This window comes from Scyliorhinus torazame, chromosome 1, assembly GCF_047496885.1.
Source record: "Scyliorhinus torazame isolate Kashiwa2021f chromosome 1, sScyTor2.1, whole genome shotgun sequence".
NCBI lineage: Eukaryota > Metazoa > Chordata > Chondrichthyes > Carcharhiniformes > Scyliorhinidae > Scyliorhinus > Scyliorhinus torazame.
Genome location: NC_092707.1, coordinates 361,813,560 through 361,834,058, shown reverse-complemented (window position 1 = coordinate 361,834,058; position 20,499 = coordinate 361,813,560). Strand labels below are relative to the sequence as shown.

At 45.7% G+C, this 20,499-nt stretch overlaps 1 protein-coding gene across 1 annotated transcript in view; it reads right to left on the bottom strand.

Moving 5' to 3' along the window:
- Nucleotides 1–20,499, bottom strand: part of lrpprc (leucine-rich pentatricopeptide repeat containing) — a 202,942-nt gene that overhangs the window by 135,299 nt on the left and 47,144 nt on the right. Inside the window, exons 10-11 of the mRNA XM_072510996.1 lie at nucleotides 17,928–18,033; nucleotides 10,999–11,106 (exon numbers count right to left, since the gene is read on the bottom strand). Of these exons, the coding sequence (XP_072367097.1) occupies nucleotides 10,999–11,106; nucleotides 17,928–18,033 (214 nt within the window). The remainder of the gene's footprint in view (nucleotides 1–10,998; nucleotides 11,107–17,927; nucleotides 18,034–20,499) is intronic.

The following is a 20,499-nucleotide window of genomic DNA, read 5'->3' as shown; positions in this document are numbered from 1 at the left end:
AAGAGGCAGATTTTTACCAGGAGCCTCCGAGTGTAGAGACCTGGGTTAGGGGCCATGGCTGGGTTTCTCAGTCTCGAGAAGATAAAGTTCACCATAAGAAGGTCAATAGTCGGGTTCACCCGGAGGTGGCAGCCGTTCGTCGACTTTCTCGGGGAAAATTAAAATGTCAGCGGACCAGTATTCCAAGTGGTGGGGGGGGGGGGGGGGGGGGGGGGGGGGGGCGGATTGTCGTTTTAAGGTTGAGGTGTGTGAAGATTGGGATTGGGGGGGGTGGGGAAATGTTTATTATACCATGTTGATGTCATTGTTAATGATATTTTAATAAAAAATTTCAAATACCTTAATAAAAAAAATATTTTTTAAAATAGAAGACTCGATTGCTAGATTCAGTAATGGTGAAGAATCAACACGCGCGTCAACCCGATGGAAGGGTTAAAGACAGACAGACCGGGGATGAAAGCACCGTTAGCAATGTGACTATTACAGCAGAAGACAAAATTGGAATAAAAACAATGGCTGAATGTATCCAAGAATGTCCAGGGAACAGTTTCTTTCATTTAAAGTACCCAATCATCCTTTTTTCCAATTAAGGGGCAACTTAATGTGGGCAGTCCTATCTGTACATATTTGGGTTGTGGGGAGGAGATCCAAGCAGTCAGGGGGAGAATGTGCAAACTCCACACGAACAGTGACCCGGGGCCGGGATCGATCCCGGGTCGTTGGTGCCGTGCGGCAGCAGTGCTAACCACTGCGCCACTGTGCTGCCATGTCCAAGGAACAGTTAAGACATGTTTCTGGTGTGATTTGAAATGCAGTGAGCAGCCCAAAGCAAAGAGGCAGCTTTCTCAAAACGTCACATGACAAGGAGAATTCTGAGGAAAAGGATGAAGATAGTGATGAATCCGAACAAATTATATCGGTCACAAGGAGATTTAGTCCTACGATGAACAGGTTAGTCATGGATTCTTTAACTGTGCAATACAAGATAGTGCCTACACATCAGTATGTTGGACAGATTGGTTAGAACATTATCTTGATTCACTGAGTGGTAAGAATCATCAGGAGGATAAAGAACATTAAAGTACTACTTGGTTTAGGTTTATGATGACAACACATTGAGGCTGCTAAAGAATGCTCTAATTCCATTAAAATAACTAGGGTAAGCCATTTTCTAAGTACGAATGTGGTCCCCAGTGAGATACCTATGTTGTTGAGTAAACCTTCTTTCTATAGACACAAATTAAACTTATGACAATGCAAATTGTTTTGTAAAGACAGTGGATCTGCAGCTTATCCTATCAGGATATTATCACATCCAAAGGCCAATTGCCCAGAGTGGGTATTCAGGTGGCATATATTGTAGAAAGGTCCAACAAATGGAGGGATGTGCCAATTGTGGGACATGCAGAAAAAGTTACTGGTATGTATTGGCCGAATGTGTGGCCAAGAAGTAAAGGGTATGGACTGGCAAAATGGGGCGAAAGTGGAAAGTAAGAAAGAGCAGTGATTAGAAGTCCAGAAGTGACTTGTATCAGAAAATGACCTTGAGCTGGAGAAAGAGCCCTAGTGCAATAGGGTGACCTCACACGAGTAGCCCCAACAGGCATTAAAGTGGAACAAGAGGCCATAGCCGGAACAATTAAAGGGCCACTCAGCAGTTTAGAAATCGAACGAGAAGCGGAAGTCCCCAATATTGTGGAGTTTTAGTGGCTTCTAACAAACTAGAGGGTAAATTTATAAGAGACGCAAAGCAAAATTAGACAGTTGGAGAGAGTTTGAAGTTGATTCTGAAGTGCCAGATATAATAATAATCTTTATTGTCACAAGTAGGCTTACATTAACACTGCAATGAAGTTACTGTGAAAAGCCCCTAGTCGCCACATTCCAGCACCTGTTCGGGGACAGAGGGAGAATTCAGAATGTCCAAATTACCTAAATAACACGTCTTTCGGAACTTGTGGGAGGAAACCTTAGCACCTGGAGGAAACCCACGCAGACACGGAGAGAACGTGCAGACTCGAGCTGGGAATCAAACCGGAGACCCTGGTGCTGTGAAGCCATAGTGGTAGCCCGGCCAGGTGGTAGAAGTTTCAGTAGGGGAGCATTTTGGGAACAGTGAACACAATTCAGTAAGTTTTAAAGTGCAGGTGGACAAGGATAAGAGTGCTCCTAGGGTGAATGTGCTAAATTGGGGGAAGGCTAATTATAACAATATTAGGCGGGAACTGAAGAACATGGATTGGGGGCGGATGTTTGAGGGTAAATCAACATCTGACATGTGGGAGGCTTTCAAATGTCAGTTGAAAGGAATTCAGGACCAGCATGTTCCTCTGAGGAAGGAGGATAAATATGGCAAATTTCAGGAACCTTGGACAACGAGAGATATTGTAGGCCTTGTCAAAAAGAAAAAGGAGGCATTTGTCAGGGTTGGAACAGACAAAGCCTGTGTGGAATATAAGGAGAGTAGGAAGGAACTTAAGCAAGGAGTAAGGAGGGCTAAAAGGGGTCAAGAAAAGTCATTGGCAAATAGGGTAAGGAAAATCTCAAGGCTTTTTACACGTACATAAAAAGCAAGAGGGTAGCCAGGAAAAGGGTTGGCCCACTGAAGGACAGGGGAGAGAATCGATGTGCGGAGCCAGAGGAAATAGACGAGGTACTAAATGAATACTTTGCATCAGTATTCACCAAAGAGAAGGAATAGGTGGATGTTGAGTCTGGAGAAGGGCGAGTAGAAAGCTTGGGTCTCACATTGAGATCCAAAAAGATGAGGTGTTGGGCGTCTTGAAAAATATTAAGGTGGATAAGTCCCCAGGGCCTGATGGGATTTACCCCAGAATACTGAAGGAGGCAAGAGAGGAAATTGCGGAGGCCTTGACAGAAATCTTTGAATCCTCAGTCTTCAGGTGATGTCCCAGAGAACTGGAGAATAGCCAATGTCGTTCCTTTGTTTAAGAAGGGTAGCAAGGATAATCCAAGGAACTACAGGCCGGTGAGCCTTACGTCAGTGGTAGGGAAATTACTGGAGAGAATTCTTCGAGACAGGAACTACTCCCATTTGGAAGCAAGTGGACGTTTAGCGAGAGGCAGCACGGTTTTGTGAAGGGGAGGTTGTGTCTCACGAACTTGATAGAGTTTTTCAAGGAGGTCACAAAGATGATTGATGCAGGTAGGGCAGCGGATGTTGTCTATATGAACTTCAGTAAGGCCTTTGACAAGGTCCCTCATGGCAGACTGGTACAAAAGGTGAAGTCACATGTGATCAGAGGTGAGCTGGCAAGATGGATACAGAACCGGCTAGGTCATAGAAGGCAGAGAGTAGCAATGGAAGGGTGCTTTTCCGATTGGAGGGCTGTGACTAGTGGTGTTCCGCAGGGTTCAGTGTTGGGACCTTTGTTGTTCGTAGTATATATAAATAATTTGGAGGAAAATGTAACTGGTCTGATTAGTAAGTTTGCGGATGACACAAAGGTTGGTGGAATTGCAGATAGCGATGAGGACTGTCAGAGGATACAGCAGGATTTAGTTCGTTTGGAGACTTGTGTGCAGAGATGGCAGATGAAATTTAATCTGGGCAAATGTGAGGTCATGCATTTTGGAAGGTCTGATACAGGTAGGGAATATACAGCGAATGGTAGAACCCTCAAGTGTATTGACAGAGATATCTAGGTGTACAGGTCCACAGGTGGAGATGGTAGTCAAGAAGGCATATGGCATGCTTGCCTTCATTGCACGGGACATTGTGTGTAAAAATTGGCAAGTCATGTTGCAGCTGTATAAAACCTTAGTTAGACCACACTTGGAGTATAGTGTTCAATTCTGGTCGCCACACTACCAGAAGGATGTGGATGCTTTAGGGAGGGCGCAGAAGAGATTTACCAGGATGTTGCCTGGTGTGGAGGGCATTAGCTATGAGGAGCGGTTGAATTAACTTGGTTTGTTCTCACTGGAACGACGGAGGTTGAGGGGCGACCTGATAGAGGTCTACAAAATTATGTGGGGCATAACAGAGTGGATAGTCAGAGGCTTTTCCCCAGGGTAGAGGGGTCAATTACTAGGGGGAATTGGTTTAAGGTGTGAGGGGCAAGGTTTAGAGGAGATGTACGAGGCAAGTGTTTTTACACAGAGGGTAGTGGTGCCTGGAACTCACTGCCGGAGGAGGAGGTGGAAGCAGGGACGATAGTGACGTTTAAGGGGCTTCTTGACAAATACATGAATAGGATGGGAATAGAGGGATACGGACCCAGGAAGTGTAGAAGATTTTGGTTTCGACGGGCAGCATGGTCGGCGCAGGCTTGGAGGGCCGATTCCTGTGCTGTATTTTTCTTTGTTCTTTGTAACCACTATGCTAACATGCTGCCCAAGATAAGGGTCAACCAGCTTTGTCACAGGTGTATTTGGACTAATAAGAGTCTTTACCGGTGCTCAAAGCAAGGCTAGCTGGGTGTTACAGACGTTAGCGCAAAGTCTCCGATTCTGTCCAATGGCATATATCCATTGAATGCTATGTTATAACTGTACCTTGTGGGATAATGTGCACGCTATGAAATGTGCAAGCCAGAAAGGTTACGAATTGTCTTTGCTGGTTTGCAACAAATGCTGGAGGGAAAGGAAATATCTAAAATTAAATGGATGGATGCAAGTCATCAACTGTCGGATTGTTTTGCAAAAGGAAATGCAAGTTGTCAAAATTGTTAGGGGTCCTGTGGGAAGAATGCCGTACAATGTCGGGGTTTGTATAGAAAATGGAGATATTCGATTTAATTTGCTTTAAGATGTTGGTTTCTTATACTCGCTACATCGTTTATTTAGCAGGAGAAAGGAATCTGCTAGTTGCATAATAACAAAACAAAACCGTTTCTATGCCAGGGTTGTGAAAAGTGAAAACATGAGGGGGTCATGTGAGTGCGGGAGCGGCTGCGTTTCCACAAGCTCCGGCTCTGCTCATCCTTTAATCCTTTATTTTATCCTGGTGCACATTTCATACTTGCTTTCTCTTGGGCTACATGGCTTGTGCTATGTCTCTGGAGGTTCTCGATTGGCATTTTTGCAAGAAGAAACAAGATAAATAGTAAAAACCCTCATTTGTTCATGGCATTTGGAGTAGGCTGGGGCAAGGCCCAGCACGCAGTGGCGTAGTTGCTGCTGACCAGGCGCTAGCTTCAGCGATGTTGTATACATCCGGGTGATGGCCGTCATTGAAAACATTGTCTTGGATGAAGATCTTGGCTCTGCGACGTAGGTCCAAGAGCTCACTTGGAGGAATTGCGGGTTACATTAGGGAGAGCGGTGGAGGCACATGAGAGAGTTCTTGCACTCAAAAGAGCACTTCCCTGGTGAGGGACTGCCTCTGTGTCATTTATCTTGACGGGTTCGAGAGGTGGAGGCTGAGCAAGGTGCATTCGCGGGCTCGGCCCCTGGTGAGTTCGAAAAGTGACTGCCATGTTTTGGTAGTCTTGAGTATTAGGCCAATGATGTGCAGGTCAGGTGCACTGGGCATGCTAAATTTCCTCAAGTGATCAAAGATGAGTGGGCCTGGTTGGTGTGCTCTTTCAGAGGCTCAATGCAGACTTGATGGGCCGAATGGTCTCCTTCTGCACTGTAGGAATTCTATGATTAGTGGACGGTGCATTGCCCTGGATGTGTTGGGAGAGTTCTGGGTTCGGTTAGGGTGCGCTGGAGGTCCTGGTGGTATAGTTTAATGTGTGTCGTAATATGCTGGGCTAGGCCAGGTCCGTTACTGTGACTAGGATCCTGCTGCCTCTGGGGGCTTGGAGGGTGATTGTTGGAGGCATCCTGGGCGGTTAGGTTTTACTTCTTCAGTGCACGGGGGCCTGGGGATGATCTATGCTTGGTGGATATCCTGGTGTTCCCCTGGGAGGCGGGACGCCCTTTTGGTTGGTTGAGCGGCCTATGCTCTTTTTCATTGGTGGTTGCTTGGCATGCGCCAGGGTAGCATGGAGCCTGGGCTGGGATGATCCTTTGCTGTTCTGGTAGTTCTAGCCTTTCCTTCCTTTCTTGGGAGGCTCTGAAGGTTCGATCATAATCCAAACATGTTGCTGGTGGTCCTCTCTGTATAATAGCATGGAATGTTGTTGGTTTTGCACTGGACCTTGGTTTGGGATTAAGTTGCGTTGTGTACTCCCCTTAGAACTTTGGTTTTTGCATATTTTCTTTATTTCTGTAACAGTGGGTGTGAAGAATTCATGCTTGGCTCCTAAGTAGGGACTGATGGGTCTGGTATTCGAGGAGAAGAGGCTGTGGTGGGTCGTGGTGCCTTTGGTGCTGCTGGAGGAAGTGGGGGAATGTATGTTGGTGCGCACCCGAACATGGCGCAGAAGGATTATCTCGATTTCTCGTAGTAATTATGGGCTGACACGATGTGGGAGGAAGTGCACCATTTTCCTATGGCTTTATCCGGTTTCTCCCTTGGTTTCTGGTGGGGCTGTTTGGGCACTTATTTATATATGTTGATTGTATTGAGCCAGTTTTGATGTTGTTCTCAGAGAGCTATCATGGATTTGTAACCGCCTGGCAAAACCAATTTTTTTTTTTTTAGGTGACCAAATTAGTGGAGAGAGGCAAGTCTATGGATGTTATTTACATGGATAGCAAGAAGACATATGACAATGTTCCGAATACAAGACTGTCAGCTGAAGATCAACCTCATCGAATTGAAGGCAAATTATTAAGCTAGTTACAAATTTGGCTAAGCAGCAGGAGATAGAGAGTAGTCATAAGAGGCAGGTACTCTAGCTGGCAGGATGTGAGTGCTGATGTCCTGCAAGGATCTATGTTGGGGACTCAACTATTCACTGTACTCAAAAGACTTAATTAACGGAATTGAAAGCTACGCTTGCCCAAATTTTCCAATGTCACAAAGATAGGAGTCATTGAGCCAAAAAGAGTGCAGGCTATACTGGACCTGATATTATGCAACAACATTGGATTCATTAATTAAGGCACCCCTAGATAACAGTTATTGAAATAGGTTTGAATTTCACATTCCGTTTGAGGAAGAGAATTGACTAGTCTTTTAAACTTAAATAAGGGCAATTATAGAGGGCTTGAAAGCAGAGCTTGTTAAAAGTGAGCTGGCAAAATGGGTTACGGGACAGGTCAATAGAAGTGTAGCACCAGACATTTAAAGGGTTATATTCCGACAAGAAAGAAAAATTCCAAGTGGAGGACCCACCATCATGTTAACTAATAAAGTTAAAGACACTCTCAAACTTAAAGAAAAAGCAAATCACTGCACAAGGATGAGTGGCAGGTCAGAAGATTGGACAGAATATAAAAAACAGCAAGGAGTGGCCAAAAGATTAATGAGGAGGGAAAAATGTGTCTCTGTGAGAAGGCCAGCCACAATTATTTTTAAAACAGATAATAAGAGTTTTTGTAGATATTTAAAAAAAGATTTGACAAGTGAGCATTGGTTCTGTAGAAAAGGAGTGTAGGACATCAATAATGGAAAGTAAGGAAATGGCAGATTAATTGAACCAGTAGGTGCATTGGTCTTCACCATAGAGGACACAAGTAACATCCTACAAATAGCTGGAAATCAGAAATGGAAGGGTGGGCGGAGCTCAAGAAAATTACAATCACCTGCAAAGTGGCACTGAGCAAATTATTGGAGCTGCGGGTTGACAACTCCCCAAGTCCTATTGGATTCCTTCCTAGGGTCAAAAATTCCCGAGATTCGGGGAAGGTTCCATTGGATTGGAAAATAACGAATTTAACTCCTTTATTCATAAAGGGAGACAGAAAGCCGGAAACAGCAAACCAGTTAGCTTAACATCGGTCACAGGGAAAGTGCTGTAAACTATTATTCAGGATGTTCACAGAATCACTAGTGCAGAAGGAGGCCATTCGACCCATCGAATCTACACCGACCCTCCGAAAGGGCACCCCGACCTATGGTCAGACCCCCACCCTATCCCCTTAACCCAGTAACCCCACATAACCTTTTGAACACTAAGGGACAATTTAGCATGACCGATCCACCTAACCTGCACATCTTTGGACTGTGGGAGGAAACCAGAGTACCCAGAGGAAACCCACGCAGACACAGGGAGAAAGTGCAAACTCCACAGACAGTCACCCGGGCCGTAATTGAACTCGGTCTCTGTAGCTGTGAGGCAGCAGTGCTAAACACTGTGCCACCGTGCCCAGTTGTAGCAGGGCATTTGAATAAATTCAAGTTAATCAGGCAAAGTCTGAGAAATCACGTTCACCAATTTTTTGTGAAGTAACATGTGCTGTGCCTACCGTTGGAGGTACTGAACTTAAAGATTTCCAGAAGGCATTTGATAAGGTGCCATATTAAACGTCATTGCAGAAAATAAAAGCTCAGGCTGTAAGGGGTAACATATTGGCATTGGCAGAAGATTGGCTGGCTAACTGTAAACAGAGTAAGCATAAATGAATCATTTTCTGGTTGGCAAAATGTAACAAGTGGTGTGCCACAGAGATCAATGCTGGGGCCTCAACTTTTACAATTTATATAAGTGACTTGGATGAAGGAACTGAAGGTAGGATTGCCAAATTTGGTTGTGGTACAGATAGGTAGGGAATTAAGTTGTGAAGAGGACATAAGAAGGCTACAAGGGGATAGAGGCAAGTTAAGTGAGTGGGTGAATATCTGACAAGTGGAATATAATGTGAGAAAATATGAAGTTGTCCATTTTGGCAGGAAGAATAAAAAAACATCTAAATGGTGAGAGATTGCAGAGCTCTGAGATGCAGAGGAACCCATGTGTCCTGGTACATGAATCACAAAAGACTAAGATGCAGGTACACAAAAGTAATTAAGAAAGCTAACAGAATGTTATTGCTTATTGCGAGGGGAATTGAATACAAAAGTAGAAAGTACAGAAAATACTGGATAAACTAAGCAGATCTGGCCACATCTGTGGAGAGAAACAAAAGTTAATGTTTGTATAGATAAATAGAACTGTAAATAATTATGTGTTGCCATTCACACATTCTAATCTCTTCATGTGCCACCATCAGCACCCTTCTTTCTGTCCACGCCATCTTTGTTTATCATGGGGCCCCTCTCCAGCCCGCCCGCCCACCCGCCTGACCTCCCATAGGTAGATGAGGTGTTATTCTTCCAGTTTGCATTGGGCTGGAAAATTGCAGCAGGACATGTGGGCATGAGAGTAAGCTGCTCAGTTGAAATGGTAGATGCAGAAGGTTGTGGTAGAGGAGCAGCGAATACAGTTGATCAAGTTGAATGAGGTGCAAGTGAATTGCTGCTTCACCGGCGGACTGCCACTTTGAATGGGCTTAACCCTTGCTGTAATTGCAAAGTTCTGGTGTCGCCCAACCTTATCCACTCAGGCTGGGTGAGACAGCAGCAGCAAAGCGTGCCCTCAGCTGCATCGAATTTGGATTTGGCATGTGTACCGAGGTATAATGAAAAGTATTTTTCTGCTCAGTTCAGACCAGATCATTCCATACATGAAAAATATGTGACATACGATAAATACACAATAAAAATACATAGATATTGGCTGATGCATACGGAGTGTAGTGCCACTCATTAGAGAAGATGCGTTGAGAGATCAGTTCAGTTCAGAAGAGGGTTATTCAGGAGTCTGGTAACAGCAGGGAAGAAGCTGTTTTTGAACCTGTTAGTGCGTGTTGCTCAGATTTCTGTACCTCCCACCCAATGGAAGAGGTTGGAAGAGAGAATAACCTGGGTGGGAGGAGTCTTTGATTATGCTTCCCTCTTTCCCAAAGCAGCGGGAGGTGTAGACAGAGTCAATGGATGGGAGGCGGGTTTACTTGATGGACTGGGCTGTGTTCGTAACTCTGTATATGCTTAAGGTCTTGGGCCGGGAGTTGCCACACCAAGCTGTGGTGGTGGTGGTGTTGGGGGGCGGATAGACCGGGGAGGAGGGCCAGACTAGGGTGTCCCATGCGAGGCTGGGTCCGGTGTTTAAAACAGTTACTCTGGAGTTGGAAGTGCTTTTTTTCCTTCCAACTCTTTCAGTGTAACTATCAGAGTAAAGCTGCCAGAACCATCCAAAGTAAGCAATTTAAATCGCTTCTGTCGAATGGTTCCTAGGTGCAATTCAGGATAAGTTAGCGTTACTGGACAAATGGCAGGTAAACCCTTATGTGGGAACTTGCAAGAGGGATTCCCCGGAGCATTATTAGGGCACCCACTTAATGCAATGCTGGAGAACCAGGAAGTTATGGGCCATTATTTTTTCACTATTTATACTAGCTTGGCTCAGTTGGTAGAAACATCATCACTGGATCAAAGATTTAAGCTTTGAATCCCACACCAGTATTTAGTATAATGCCAAAAGTTACAGCAAGGCCCGAGCTGTGTTCAGGTGGATATTGAAGATTGTATGGCACTATTCAAAAATATGAAATTCTCATACTGCTCTGCTTAATATACAATTCCTTAATCAATACAAACAACAACAAAAATCTGCTTCATGTTCATGGGACGTCATTGGTAAAATATGACTGGAATGCTTACTACAATCAGATACTGCACTTGAAAAGATTAATGAACTATATGAAGTATCAAGCATTGATTTTTTATATATTTCTTCAAGACAAACTTAAAACTAAACTTAAAGTAATAATTGTCTTTAAGAGAGCTGTTAGAAGAATTTTCTGTGATTAAAAGTGTGACCTACACAAGAGCAATCCATCAGTCTAAGAAACAAGTCATCCATTAATTATAAGCCATGTAAAATTGATGTAAATCTTAAATATAACACTTATGAAACAATGGCAGGCATACATTAGATATGACTAACTTTACCAAAGATTGGATTTTAAATTACTGCTACACAAGATTTTACGACATTGATGCAAAAATACTTTGCACTTAAGATCAGTCTCATTTGTTTATGATCCTTTTGAAACTTTCTTATCCGAATTCTCAATTACCACATTCACCAGTCACATAACAAATAATTGCTATCTTATTGCAAATATTCAGCAAATGAAAAGAGTTAGGATATCACAAACCTTGTACATTCTTTTCTTTCTGATGTTGGGCTAGCACAGGCCAAAAATAATGGGGCCTGATAGGTAAATCTTTCTTCTGCATGATTGTCATGAGTTCAATTGACATTTCTAGAAATATAAAATGAAGGTATTTAATCATCACAAGTGCTAACCAGAAATATACCAGAATAAAATGGTGTCCTACCCCAAGCCCTCGGATAATAAATTACAAACAATTGAGCTGCAAATGCTATCATGTCGTTTAAGAGCATTACATAGCTGATCTTTCCTCGTATTAAATCCAATTTTATCCTCAGGTAGATGAACACTGGTTTACACAAGATTTAATTTTGGTTGGTGTACTGTCTTTCTTGCGCTTTTTCTCCACTAACTCTGACACAACACAGAAAAATAAATATGTTGAAATAGCTGTTTTACTTTGAAAATGAGAACACTGCAAACAACTAAACATTTTCCTTTCCCTACCATCCAGTGAATTTAGCATCATGCAACCTGAAGAGAAGGAATGACATTCGTATAACTACGACTTGTCGCTACGGTTGCACTGCATGTACCATGCAAAACCGGCATTTAAAATGGCTCAATTCAGGGCAGCACGGTGGCGCAGTGGTTAGTGCTGCTGCCTCACGGCGCCGAGGTCCCAGGTTCGACCCCGGCTCTGGGTCACTGTCCGTGTGGAGTTTGCACCTTCTCCCAGTGTTTGCGTGGGTTTCGCCCCCACATGTGCATGGTAGGTGAATTGGCCACACTAAATTGCCCCTTAATTGGAAAAAATGAATTGGGTACTCTTAAATTTAAAAAAAAAAAAAAATGTTTTTGTTTTTTTAAATGGCTCAATTAAAAACACTGCTCAGAGGCTGGCTATCTGGGTTATTATGACACATTTATCAGCTCAGTCATGTCAAAGGCAAAGCTTGGTTATGTAGTGTGAACAGAAATGCCGTTACTACTTTTTTAAAGTTACTACCACATTTTTTTTTTTGATTTCATTTGATTTATTATTGTCACATGTATTAGTATACAGTGAAAAGTATTGTTTCTTGCGTGCTGTACAAACAATGCATACCGTACATAGGGAAGGAAGGAGAGACTGCAGAATATGTTACAGTTATAGCAAGGTGTAGAGAAAAGATCAACTTAATATGAGGTAGGTCCATTCAAAAGTCTGATGGCAGCAGGGAAGAAGTTGGTACGTGACCTCAAACTTTGGTACCTTTTTCCTGACGGAAGGAGGTGGAAGAGACTATGTCTGGGGTGCGTGGTGTCTTTAATTATGCTGGCTGCCTTTCTGAGGCAGCAGGAATTATAGACAGAGTCAATGGATGGGAGGCTGGTTTTCGTGATGGACTGGGCTACATTCACGACCTTTTGTAGTTTCCTGCGGTCTTGGGCAGAGCAGGCTCCATACCAAGCTGTGATACAACCACAAAGAATGCTTTCTATGGTGCATCTGTAGAAATTGGTGAGGGTCGTAGCTGACATGCCAAATTTCCTGAGTCTTCTGAGAAAGTAGAGTCGTTGGTGGGCTTTCTTAACTATAGTGTCGGCATGGGGGGGGGGGGACCAGGACAGGTTGTTGGTGATCTGTACACCTAAAAACTTGAAGCTCTCGACCCTTTCTACTTCGTTCCCATTGATGTAGATAGGGGCATGTTCTCCACTACGCTTCCTGAAGTCAATGACAATCTCCTTCGTTTTGTTGACATTGAGGGAGATATTATTGTCGTCGCACCAGTTCACCAGATTCTCTATCTCATTCCTGTACTCTGTCTCATCATTGTCTGAAATCCGACCCACTGCGGTGGTGTCATCAGCAAATTTGAAAATCGAGCTGGAGGGGAATTTGGCTACACAGTCATAGGTGTACAAGGAGTATTGTAGGGGGCTGAGGACACAGCCTTGTGGGGCACCGGTGTTGAGGATGATCGTGGAGGAAGTGTTGTTGCCTATCCTTACTGAGTGTGGTCTGTGGATTAGGAAGTTCAGGATCCAGTCACAGAGGGAGGAGCCGAGGTAAACTTCTCCTGGTATACTTCTATACCAGGAGCTCCCGCAGTTTACTCGATGAAGAGAAACCCTCTTTTGAGAAAATACTTTGAAATTCTTGTCTGCTTATCTAAATCTCTCGCGCATGTCAAGTGCAGCCGAACCTGGTGCTTACTTTTGCCCAAACTGAATTTATCGAAATAGATGCAAATTGTAGTTTTGGCGTCGTTGACATGAAATGAAATGAAAATCGCTTATTGTCACAAGAAGGCTTCAAGTGAAGTTACCGTGAAAAGCCCCTAGTCGCCACATTCCGCCGCCTGTTCAGGGAGGCTGTTACGGGAATCGAACCATGCTGCTGGCCTGCCTTGGTCTGCTTTCAAAGCCAGCGATTTAGCCCTGTGCTAAACAGCCCCTTGGTCCCCAACCATATTTCCCATTTGTCAGATGTAATCATTTCAGCTCAATGAGTTTCCGTCAGTTCTGATTTGTATTTACAGTATTTATTTCAGACTTCCAGCATCCGCAGTAATTTTTGTATAATGTTAATCATTTTTTAAAATAAATGTTTTATTCAAGTTTTTCCAATCAGCGTTTTTACATAACAAAAATAGAAGTACAGATAGTAATAAAAAAATAACAATAAGCATAGCCCAAAGCTTACAATAAAACTACTTGCAAAACAGAATAATTTTTAAAAAAAAAACATAAGGTGGGTTTTGTCTCCATGCCCAACTCACATTAGATCAACAGTACCCCTCCCCCCCCCCACCTGAACCCCCCCTCCCCAGGTTGATGCTGCGGCTGACACTTGCTGCCCCCCTAGAAAGTCAAGGAAAGGTTGCCACCGCCGGGAGGGTCCCATCAAGGACCCTCTCAAGGCAAACTTTATTCGCTCCAGGCTGAGGAACCCCGCCATATCGCTAACCCAGGTCTCCACACTCGGGGGTTTCGAGTCCCTCCACATTCACAAAATCCGTCTCCGGACTACCAGGGAGGCAAAGGCCAGTACCTCGGCCTCTTTCGCTTCCTGCACTCCCGGATCCTCCGATACCCCAAATATCGCTACCGTTGGACTCTCTTTCACCAGAGCGTCCAAAACCCTAGATATCACCCTTGCAAACCTCTGTCAGAATCCTTTAAGCGCCGGGCATGCCCAAAACATATGGGCATGATTCGCCTGACTCCCTGCACACCTCGGGCACCTGTCCTCCACCCCAAAAAACCTACTCATTCTTGCCGCCGTTATATGCGCCCGATGCACCACATTAAACTGGATTAATCCGAGCCTGGCACATGATGAGAAGGAGTTCGCCCTGTCCAGCGCATCGGCCCACAGGCCCTCATCCAGCTCCTCGCACAGCTCCTTCTCCCCCTGGCTACGCTCCAAGAATACCCTTTTGACTCGCGGGGTTTTATTCGCCCACACAAATCCCGTAACAATCCTTTTCACCCGCTTAAAGAAGGACTTGGGGATGAAAATGGGGAGGCACTGAAATGCAAAGAGGAACCTGGGGAGAACCGTCATCTTCACAGTCTGCACCCGTCCCGCCAGGGAAAGCGGGAGCATATCCCACCTTTTAAACTCTCCCTCCATCTGCTCCACTAGCCGGGTTAGGTTGAGCCTGTGCAGGGCATCCCAGTTCCTGGCCACTTGTATTCCAAAGTACCGAAAGCTCCTCTCCACTATCCTGAGCTGGAGCTCCCTCAGTCTCTCCTCCTGGCCCCGACAGTGGACCACGAACAGCTCACTCTTCCCCGCGTTCAACTTATACCCAGAGAACCTCCCCCTCCCGAAGTCCCCCAGGATCCACATGACCTCCCCCATCCCCTCTGACGGGTCCGAAATATACAACAGCAGGTCATCCGCGTAGAGGGAGACCCGGTGTTCCTCCCCTCCACGCACCAGCCCCCTCCAATCCCTCGAAGTCCTGAGCGCAATGGCCAACGGCTCAATTGCCAGGGCAAACAGCAACGGGGACAGGGACACCCCTGTCTCGTCCCCCGGTGCAGCCCGAAATATTCCGACCTTAGCCGGTTTGTGGACACTCTCGCTACAGGGGCCTGGTATAGCAGCTTGACCCACCCTATAAATCCCTCCCCAAATCCAAACCTGCCTCGCGCCTCCCACAGATACTCCCACTCCACCCTGTCAAAGGCCTTCTCCGCGTACATCACAGCCACCACCTCCACCTCGCCCCCCCCTCCGAGGGCATCATGATAATATTCAGGAGCCTCCTCACGTTAGTGTTCAGCTGCCTGCCCTAAACAAAACCTGTCTGGTCCTCCCCAATCACTCCCGGGTCACAGTCCTCTATTCTGGTGGCCAGATGTTTTGCCAACAGCTTGGCATCTACGTTCAGGAGCGATATCGGCCTGTAGGACCCACACTGAAGCGGATCCTTCTCCTTCTTCAGGCTGAGCAAGATCAATGTCTGCGACATTGTCGGAGTGAGGGTCCCTTTCTCCTTTGCCCCATTGAAGGTTCTCATCAGGAGTGGGCTCAGCAGCTCCGACAACTTCTTATAAAGTTCTACGGGGAAGCTGTCCGTGCTCAGGGCCTTGCCCGTCTGCATGCCTGCCAGCCCCCCAGAGTACTTCCTCCAACTTCCAGTCCCTCCACCCGCTCTGCTTCCACCCTTGGGAACCTCAACCGGTCCATGAACTGCCTCATCCCTTCCCCCTCCCGGGGGGGGGGGGGGTCCAACTCGTATAACTTCCCGTAGAACTCCCCGAAGACTTCATTAATCTTCTCTGGGCTCAGCACCATGTTGCCTTCCCTATCCCGCACTCCCCCAATCTCTCTGGCCGCCTCCCTCCTGCGCAGCTGCTGCGCCAGCATCCTACTCGCCTTCTCCCCATACTCAAACTGCCCCCTTCGCTTTCCTCAGCTGCGTCTCCGCCTTCCTCGTGGTCAGCAAGTCAAACTCCGCCTGTAATTTCCAGCGCTCGTTCAACAGCCCCCCCTCTGGGGCCTCCGCGTACCTCCTATCTACCCTGAGTCTCTCTCCCACCAGTCTCTCCCTCTCCGCCCTCTCCTTCTCTCTATGGGACCTAATGGAGATTAACTCTCCCCTAACAACCGCCTTCAGAGCCTCCCAAACCACTGCCACCGTCACCTCTCGTGTTGTTCGTTCCCACATAATTCTCAATACTCCTCATCCGCCCGCAGTCCCACATCCAGTCGCCAGAGAGGGCGCTGATCCCGTTCCGCCCCCAGTTGCAGGTCCACCCAGTGCGCGGCATGGTCCGAAACCGCAATGGCCGAATATTCAACCCCCTCCACCCTCGGGATTAACGTCCTACTCAGCACAAAGAAGTCTATTTGCAAATAGACTTTATGGACATGGGAGAAAAAGGAAAACCCCTTCGTCCTTGGCCGCGCAAACCTCCAAGGGTCCACTCCCCCCACCTGGCCCATCATTGGAGCGAAGGAGAATGAGAGGCGACTTAATAGAAGTTTATAAGATGATGAGGGGGCTAGATAGACTGGACGTTCAGAGACTATTTCCGCGGGTGGGTGTAGCTGTTACAAGAGGGCATAACTATAAGGTTTGGGGTAGGAGATATAGGAGGGATGTCCGAGGTAGGTTCTTTACTCAGAGAGTGGTTAGGGTGTGGAATGGACTGCCTGCAGTGATAGTGGAGTCGGACACTTTAGGAACTTTCAAGCGGTTATTGGATAGGCACATGGAGCACACCAGAATGACAGGGAGTGGGATAGCTTGATCTTGGTTTCAGACAAAGCTCGGCACAACATCGAGGGCCGAAGGGCCTGTTCTATGATCTCCCACAAGGCCCTGGCCGCCGCCGGCCTCTTTCCCGACCTGGACTTGGAACGATCCAAGCTCAGATCCAATACCGTATTAAAGTCCCCTCCCATTATCAGGTGACTTATCTTCAAGTCCGGGATCCTACCCAACACGCGCCTCATAAAGTCCGCATCGTCCCAGTTCGGTGCATATACATTCACTAACACCACCCGGGCCCCCTGCAGCTTGCCACTCACCATTATATACCTGTCCCCCCCCCTTGTCTGCCACGATGCTCCCCGCCTCAAATGCCACTCGTTTACTGACCAAAATGGCCACCCCTCTGGTCTTGGGAGTCTAACCCAGAGTGAAACACCCGTCCCACCCATCCTTTCCTCAGCCTCGTCTGGTCAGCGAGTTTTAAGTGCGTCTCTTGCAACATGGCCACGTCCGCCTTCAACTCCTTCAAATGCGAGAACACGCGGGACCGCTTGACCGGCCCATTCAAGCCACTCACGTTCCACGTGATCAGCTTGGTCGGGGGGGTTGACCACCCCCTCATCCCGCTGCCTACCCATCTCCCTTTTTCGGCAAGCTGCGTGCCCCCAACTCCCTCCGCCAGCTCTCCCCCCGGCAGCCCCTCCGCCCGACTCTCCATCCATACCCCGCACCTGGCTCCCCTTCAGTCAGCAAGGCTGAATGTTAATCATTAACCGGAGGCCGCAAGTCCTATTCACAGCACACCTAAGATTCTAAGCTGGTCACAGGAAACACAGACCCATTTATAGAAACTATAATTTATTGTAAATGCGAAGAGACATTGGGAAAACGTGATTGTAGGAGTTTACTCTGAAAATATAAAACTTATACTCTTATCATCATCCCACTGTGCATGTTGTATCATTAAAAGCTTGGTTTGCCTTTGACAAATATTTACTGTCAACCTAGGTAATTGGCTTCTGGTTTTAGGAGGCAATCTAACAATGCAAAGGAGATTTTGGGTTGGAAATAAGGAAAACAGGAATCAACTCATCCACACACTCCTAGCTTCATCTTCGTAAAAACTATGGAAATTCCCTTCAACAATTTACAATTTAACTTTCACACAAGTCTACGATGAATGGCTGTGTCAGAAAAGATCAACATTTTTCAAGCAATTACTCGCATCTATGTTTTATATATAATACATACCAGTTTTTCTGGCATCCAGTGCACAGTGGAGAGCAAACTGGAAAGGAGTCGAGTGCAAATTGGCCTCCTTCAGTCCCTCACAGAAGTGACACAACTTCTCCATTGGCTAGAATGCAACATGAAAAAGTTGGAATCAATTTGTTCCGAAAAAAAAAATAAGCACCCATCCAACAAACCGAACCTGTGCGGTTACTAAAATTTCAGGACACCTTCTTTCATGCCACACTTGTCCAGTTAATTCTGAAATCATCCAGAAGAATTAACTTATATATATCTAACAATTAATAATTCTATAGCACACCTTTAAACTAGCAACTGTACAAAGGAACTTCATACAACGGAAATAAGCATAAGCAATCGAGTAGAAAGGAGAAGAAAAGGAATAAATACTCGGTTGAAAACAAGATTTTGTGAAAGCTTCTAAAACTTGGTGACAGAAGCAGCACTTGAATGGGTTCAGGGAGCTGCCTATAAGAGTATGGCTGAGTTGCCTGAAGACTAGTAAACCCTCTAAGCTGTGTGTCTTTGTGGCCGTGCAACAGTTTATCAAGTGCCACATATCTAGTTAGCACAGCCGGGCAGACCCTGATGGTTGCGGGGAAGAAGCTGTTTTTGAGTCTGTTCGTGCGTGTTCTCAGACTTCTGTATCTCCTGCCCGATGGAAGACGTTGGAAGAGTGAGTAAGCCAGGTGGGAGGGGCCTTTAATTATGCTGCCCGCTTTCCCCAGGCAGCGGGAGGTGTAAATGGAGTCAATGGATGGGAGGCAGGTTTGTGTGATGGACTGGGCGTTATTCACGACTCTTTGAAGTTTCTTGCCGTCCTGGGCCGAGCAGTTGCCATGCCAGGCTGTGATGCAGCCTGATAGGATGCTTTCTGTGGTGCATCTGTAAAAGTTGGTAAGGGTTAATGTGGACATGCCAAATTTCCTTAGTTTCCTGAACAAGTGTAGGCGCTGTTGTGCTTTCTTGGTGGTAGCATCAACGTGGTTGGACCAGGACAGATTTTTGGAGATGTGCACCCCTAGGAATTTGAAACTGCTAACCATCTCCACCTTGGCCCCGTTGATGCTGACAGGGGTGTGTACAGTACTTTGCTTCCTGAAGTCAATGACCAGCTCTTTAGTTTTGCTGGCATTGAGGGAGAGATTGTTGTCGCTGCACCACTCCACTAGGTTCTCAATCTCCCTCTTGTATTCAGACTCGTCATTATTCGAGATCCGGCCCACTATGGTCGTATCATCAGCAAACTTGTAGATGGAGTTGGAACCAAATTTTGCCACAGAGTCGTGTGTGTACAGGGAGTAGAGGAGGAGTACACAACCTTGCGGGGCCCCGGTAGTGAGGACTATTGTGGAGGAGGTGTTGTTGTTCATTCTTACTGCCTGTGGTCTATTGGTTAGAAAATCGAGGATCCAGTTGCAGAGTGGGGGCCAAGTCCTAGGTGTTGGAGCTTTGATATGAGCTTGGCTGGGATTATGGTGTTGAAGGCAGAGCTGTCATCAATAAATAGGAGTCTGATGTAGGAGTCCTTGTTGTCGAGATGCTCTAGGGAATCTCCTTTCTGGAACTTCATTCACCTTCACTGCAATGCTCTCTTCCCAGTACCCAGATGTAATTTTCCCCTTCAGTATTCACATAATTTGCAGGGACAGAGGGTCTCTCTGGCCTTCATTCACCAATTCACAAAGGCCAACCTCTTTCAAAATTCATCCACACTTCACTTCTGTCTGATTATGTTTGTTGATGTGAAGAAGTCACTGAGTTGTTGACCTCACTATTCATACCAGTTTTAAGTCTTTATTTTGAGCTTATCAAATTGAAACAAAAGATCCTTGTCTTGAGCCATTGTTAGCAATTCAACATTTCCTCTGTCAAATGACCAAAATACAAGCTACTATGTAAATTCGAACAAATGCCTCTCTCATCTATGGTAGTGTAGAGGTTATGGTACAGAACTTAAAATCTAGAGGTCAGAGTTCAAATGCCACCATGATAAATTTAGTCCAGGAATCCTTGTAATTTACGCACTAGCATGTCACCATGTCAAAGGTAAGGGCTGATATCCTTTATTCTTCTTCTGTATCTCGAGTGACCTCTGCAAAATTTATGCAATATATAGGTTTTTTCACATTACCTTGATTAGGTGCACAAAGAATTAATTCTGCACATGGGTGGAAAAAAGTAAGGGGAGCATTGCTGAAGTACTGTCTGGTTCAGCCAGTCAAGCAGAAATTTCAGGGACCCAAGACTTATGTTGATTTAAGGCAAGATTTTCTAGAGGCTTTTAAAGTTGTGGATAGAAGTAGCAAGTGAATGAGTCCACAGAAGACCTAGATTCTGCACCATCTAGTTCAGACAGAAAAGGCAGCCAAGTCATCCAAGTCTTGATACTGGTCATATGGTAAGAGAAATGGAGCTTGGTGTCATATCCATGCATATGGAAGCAGACAAAATGCCCATTAATATCATAGAGGAACAACATGTAAACAAGGGAAAAGGAATGAAAGAAGAATTGAACTTTGGGGTGCCCTGTAGACAAAGCTACAACACAGTAACTTCATACTTGTGACAA